General features: G+C 56.5%; 1 protein-coding gene across 1 annotated transcript; it reads left to right on the top strand.

The window, feature by feature from the left end:
- The first annotated feature begins 3,418 nt into the window (after positions 1-3,418).
- Positions 3,419-4,754, top strand: FOXB2 (forkhead box B2). Its single transcript, XM_085042833.1, has one exon. It carries the CDS (start codon positions 3,723-3,725, stop codon positions 4,752-4,754), a length of 1,032 nt encoding a protein of 343 aa, XP_084898959.1. The 5' UTR covers positions 3,419-3,722.
- Positions 4,755-5,782: the final 1,028 nt, after the last annotated feature.

The raw sequence follows: 5,782 nt of genomic DNA, 5'->3' as shown, positions 1-5,782 counted from the left end.
GGTGCCAGCAAGTCGTGAATAACAGAAGGACTGAGAAGCAAGAGAAACGGACAGAAGAAAGGGGGAAAATATCAGAGAGGGAGGAAAGAAGATGAAGCGCGTCTTGGTGCAGACATTACCTGTCCTAATGCAAGAGCAGAGCCAATTCCCCCACTGACACTGGCGGACCCTGAGCTAAAGGCTTGCAGGAGGAGGCTGGAGTTGAAGGCTTTTCCTGCTCCCGAAGGAACCTCTCTCATGAAGGAGGGAGCATATCTTGACTCTATCAAGCTGGCCGTCCACCCAGTGCTGCTCCGGTCTGTTTTCGTCAATGATGCAGCTCTGGACAAACGAAGCTTTTTTACCCTGCGTCACCAAAGCCCTCTCTAAAGCTGACCTTCACTAAGGCAGGCAAACCGCGGCAAAACTAGAAGGCAGGTATGTCTACTTTCACAGCAAAGCAAGCGAAAGAAAGGTGAATATCACCCTGCTCCACAAAAGCTACCGCCGTCTTCCAGGGGCAGGGCTTTGCCCGAGAATTGAAAGCACCTGAGGAGTCCGACGAGAAGTAATTTCTCGAAAGCAACAAAACTCTATAGTGACTTTCTAGTTGAAAAAAAAACCAAAACCCAAACCTGAGAAACTATGTTGCAGCGTCGGAAGGGATATGGAGACAACTCGAGTAACGCAGGGTGGTTGCCAGCAGTGTATCATTAGAAAAACATTATCCCCTTAAAACCTGAACTGACCTGGCTGATATCAGGCCGATTACCTGAGGTGTGCTTCTTTGAGTAATTCTCTTAGAGGCTTGTCTTGCCTAGAAACAAGTCTTGCTTTCACAAACACCTGGGTGGACCGCAGTCCAGCGGTGATGTTTCCCCATAAACGCGCGTACCAATTGGCTAGCAACTAGCCCGCGCATGCAAGCACTTTTCCGATAGCTTGGGAAGGGCTCCTGTTAAACGCGGGCTTGCTCCGACCACCCCTTGCTTACCAGAAGTCCTGCCTTGGAGGCCGACAGGAGCGCCGAGGACAGAGGCGGCGGCACCGCAGCCCCAGGTTTACTGCAGCGGTGTCCGCCGGACGATGGTATCCATCGAGCTCCCGGCAGACTCTCGCCCTCCGTTCCCAGCCTCCCCCACGCCTTCCCGGGGAAGCGGCGTGTTACCGCTGCCCCCGACAGCGGCCGCGTTTGGGAACGTATGGGAGAAGAACAAACGCAAACAGCGCATTACGGGTCTCACCGGTCTCCAGGAATGGATGGGTTCTCCCGTGAAAAGTAAAATCCGACTACAGCGGAGATGAAGAGGGCAAAAGTGAGAAAGGGCCAGGCTAAATTCTCACACATGCCGAGCGGGGGGGAAACGCCGGGTTGCCAATTGGTGAGGTGAGGCAAACAATGACTTTAAGATCCGGGATTTAGAATTTTAGGGTAAGAGCGGGGCATTTAATCCGTTAGGACAGGATTAAGTGGTAAAACATGAATAAAATGCTTTTGGGGAAAATGTACAGGCACATCAGGAAAGATGTCGAAATGTCGGGTCTCGCCATGCTGGCAATACGAGGAATAGCTTCCCGAGATGCATGCTGCCACCGTGCCTCCTAGTTTCTCAGTGGAAAGTTAATGCTTTGGACAATAATCTCAAAGTTTTTTTTGAAAGCACCCACTTTGTGGGGAAATTTGGCTTTGCGAAATTGTGGCTACTTATTCTAATTTTACCTTCCATTATTGTTCTCATCGGACTGACCTTGATCAGATATAAAAATTGTTAAATACATATTACTTGAGGGTGGGTTTAAAATCAGTGTTTTCCCTCGCCCCCGGCCGAGATTATAAGCACATATTTAAAAGGTTTTTTTCTTCCCCCACACCTACCCCTTCCTCTTCACCACTTCTACCTGCAACACCCGACTCGGAGACAGACAGACAAGTTTGATGTTCAAATCAACTCCCCCGACGGCCGAAGCGGGGCGCGGGAGCCATCGCCGGCCGGATTCGGCGCCAGCGTTGCTGCAGCCGCCGATAACCGCGTGGGACAGACACCCGTGGGGTCTGACCCACCGCACTAGCCTGGAAGGATGGGCTCAAAAAAGCTCTTTCATATATATTTAGATATATATAAGGCTCTTCCCACCTGTTTGTTTGTTTAGGCAATGAAAGTCCGACTAATATTTTAACGTTGACACCACTTATAGCATCTCGCTAATTGAGCTCTGGTAGGTGCTCATGTTGAGCACGGTTTCTTCCAACTCTAGTGGCAGCAAAGAGAGCAATCTTCCCTGTTCCTCGGCCAAATCTGCCGGCTATAAATAATAATAATAATAATAATAATAATAATAATATACCGGCTATAATGCAGTGTGTTTGGAGGATAGTTATGAATTGTTTCACTCTTCATTGATTCCTACTAATGAGCCGGTCTAAACCAACACTGGCGCTAAGTAGCCCATCTCGAAGCGTACAGATGATGCTTTGGCTGGTTCTTTCTGCGTTTTCTATGAGCCGCATGGTGGAGAGTAGCAAGAATTAACCGTAACGATTTGGAGAGGACAGAGACGGATTTTTTGTATCTCTTTTGTTTTTGTGCTAGTCTGTGCGTAGCTTCCTAAACATAATGACGGCAATGATAAAAATTATTTCAAAGGGCCCGTATTTCCCGCTTGCTGTCTCGCGGGGCTAGCTCGAGGGCCGTTTCCCCAGGGTGACTGACACGACTTGCCCAGAGGACGAGGAAGACCTCTTCCCATTTTCCATCTCCCTGTGGTGTGGTGCCCTCGGAGGGCCTTCGTGCCTACTGCTGGAAGCCGGACTGTGCGGGAGCGAGGGGCCAAGAAGGAGGAGACTGGATAGGGGGGGCTACGAAAAGGGTGGAGGGAAGCCGGAGTGGAGAGGCGGGAGGAGGAAGCTTTCCTGCTCGGGCCGCTGCTCCCTGCCCTATGGAAAGCGGGTCTCGATCTCACACGGAGTTTCCTCAGCCCCCTGGCTCCACCTCGCCCTGATGAGATGTGAGTGAGAGGGGAGCCGGGAGCCGCTTCTCGCTCCTTTTCCATGAGACGCCAAGTCCCCAAGCGGCTGTCATGTGATAGCAGGAGAGCAGGAACTGCGGGGGTCTCCCGGCTCGGGCACCATTACAAAACCGCGCCGGAGCGCACAAACCTCGCCACAGCCACGGCGGTCGCCGCCCCGCCTCCTCCCCCCTCGGACTCTCGGCGCCCGTCTCTGCCGCAAACTTTTAAGGGGACGCCGGACTGAGCCGTGAGAGGGATGTTTTTATTTCCTTTTTTCCTGTCTCTGCAGAGGTCCAAGTTAATTTCATGCTCTCGAGCCCTTAGTGCCTGAGGAGCGTCAACTCCAGCAGAGTGTGCCAGGCGGCAGCGGGGAATCCCGGGAGACTCGGCGGCCTCCAGGGGAAGAGAGGGGACGCCAGCGAGGGCCGGGACCTGCCTCTGCCACGTAGCCGCCGAGACCCCGCGGCCTGGGCGGCAGCTGTGTCTCCCGCAAGCTGAGGGGAGGCGAGGCAAGTGCGTCCCGCGGGGAGAGGCTGCTGGAGGGAGTCGTGCGCGGAGCTCGCCGGCCGGCCTCGGGTGGTGGCGTGTGGCCCGGACAGGTGGCGCCCAGGATGTAGAGACAGCGGCAGGGCAGTGAAGTCCCCGGATTCCAACCCCCCGTGCGCGGCATCGAGCGGTGCCCGGCCCGGAGCCGCGAGATCGTGCGGCCGCGGGAGGGCTGCGGCGGGGCGGCGATGCCCAGGCCGGGGAAGAGTTCCTACAGCGACCAGAAGCCGCCCTACTCTTATATCTCCCTGACGGCCATGGCCATCCAGCACTCGGCCGAGAAGATGCTGCCCCTGAGCGACATCTACAAGTTCATTATGGAGCGGTTCCCTTACTACCGGGAGCACACCCAGCGCTGGCAGAACTCCCTCCGCCACAACCTCTCCTTCAATGACTGCTTCATAAAGATCCCGCGGCGACCCGACCAGCCGGGCAAAGGCAGCTTCTGGGCGTTGCACCCGGACTGCGGGGACATGTTTGAGAACGGCAGTTTCCTCCGCCGCCGCAAGCGCTTCAAGGTCTTGCGCCCCGAGCATCACCTGCCTGGCGGCAGCGGCGGGGCAGGCACCGGGGCGGGCGGCGGCGGTCCCGGCAAGCCCCCGGCGCCCACTCCGCACATGGTGCACTACTTCCATCCGCATCCGCCGCCGCCGCCTCCCCCAGGCAAGGTGCCGGGGCTGGCCGGCTCCGACGCGGCCGTGGCTGCAGCAGCTGCCGCCGCCGCGGTGGGAAGGCTGCCTCAGTTCTCGCCCTACGGCAGCAGCCAGCCCTCGGGCTTCAAGCATCCCTTCGCCATCGAAAACATCATCGGCAGAGATTACAAGGGTGTGCTGCAGGCCGGCGGGCTGCCGCTGGCCTCGGTGATGCACCACCTGGGCTACTCGGTGCCCAGCCAGCTCAGCAGCGTGGTGAGCTCGGTGTGGCCGCACGTGGGGGTGATGGACTCCGTGGCCGGTGTGCCCGTGTCCCCTGACTACGGACCCTTCGGCATGCCCGTGAAGGCCCTCTGCCACCCGCCGGCACAGACCATGCCCGCCGTCCCGGTGCCCATCAAGCCGGCGCCGGCGTTGCCCGCTGCTTCGGCCATCCCTGCTCTCACGGTCGCCGCCTCGCAGATCTGCCCCGCCGCTTCCCCGGCTGCTGCATCGCTGCTGGAGCAGACCGCGAGCAGCAACCCCGAGGGCAAGGGCTCTCTCCACTCCGTGCTGGTGCACTCCTAAAGAGCAGGGGGTCGGGGGGAGAGAGCCTCCCCCCAGACTCCCGGGGGAGAGGACTGGGGGATCGAGGGCATGCGTACGGAAGCCCGATCGATCTCATGATCACCCTGCTGGTGTCTGTGTTTATATCGTGTACTATCAGATTATTTGAGAGCCAGGTCTCAGGTAAGATCTTTCACCGTCGTTAAATGTGGCAGAGAGGCGATGTGAAAAATCACAGCTGGGGCCAAAGGGGCTGGCTCGGAGGAAAGGGCCGAGAGCGAAGTTCTCCCCGCCACCCCGCCAGCCTGAGGCAGGGGCAGCCATGCCGCCTGGGCTCCCTGCCCAGCCCCTATCCCGAGACAGCCACCCCGGAGGCCCCACGATACCCGAGGTCGACGAGAGAGGTGCTGCAGTCGGCCGGTGAACGGGGAGAGCAGAAGGATAAAATCCTTGCTGAAATGTGCTTCCATCTCTTCCCCTAGAGACGGGAAACCTCTGCCCCACCTTCCCGTAGCTCTTGCTCTGAAAGAGGTGGTCAAAGGGATTACCTTAGACCCTGGAGAGCTGCGGGGCCCCAGGACGTGCAATGCTTGCTGTTTAAAGAGTAATCGTTAAATAGCTCGATTAAATAGCGGGAATTTAAGTGACAACGGCACTGACGGCGAAGGGTTCCTTTAACTAATGATAACTTGCGCTTACCCTTCACACTTTTATAATCCATCCTACAGTACCTTAGAAGGGACTGAAGCGTGACCTGGCCTCTCAAGCTGTGTATGAGTGTCCGAATTCCCTGGTTACTCTTTAAGATAAAAGCAGCCCGCCTGTCGTAGATTGTGTTTTTCACATCACCCTTCATCGCACACAAACACCACTATTTCGTATGTGTTGCTTGGCGTTTCTTCCACGTGAATGAGAACTTAAAAACCAGCGGGGGAAGGAGGAAGGGCGGGGACTGAAAGAGGTGGGGGAAAGTGGGTGAAGATAACAGAAAAATGGCTAAAAACTTATTCGGGAAAAGCACTTTACTGAAAACAACCTTCCAACAGAGG

Source organism: Lichenostomus cassidix, chromosome Z, assembly GCF_008360975.1.
Source record: "Lichenostomus cassidix isolate B80296 chromosome Z, HeHo_3.0, whole genome shotgun sequence".
NCBI classification, from domain to species: Eukaryota; Metazoa; Chordata; class Aves; order Passeriformes; family Meliphagidae; genus Lichenostomus; species Lichenostomus cassidix.
This window is presented reverse-complemented; position numbering and strand designations above follow the sequence as displayed.

What these genes read in the sequence shown, in the direction of transcription:
- FOXB2 (XM_085042833.1), top strand. Translation starts at nt 3,723, where the DNA reads ATGCCCAGGCCGGGGAAGAGTTCCTACAGCGACCAGAAGCCGCCCTAC.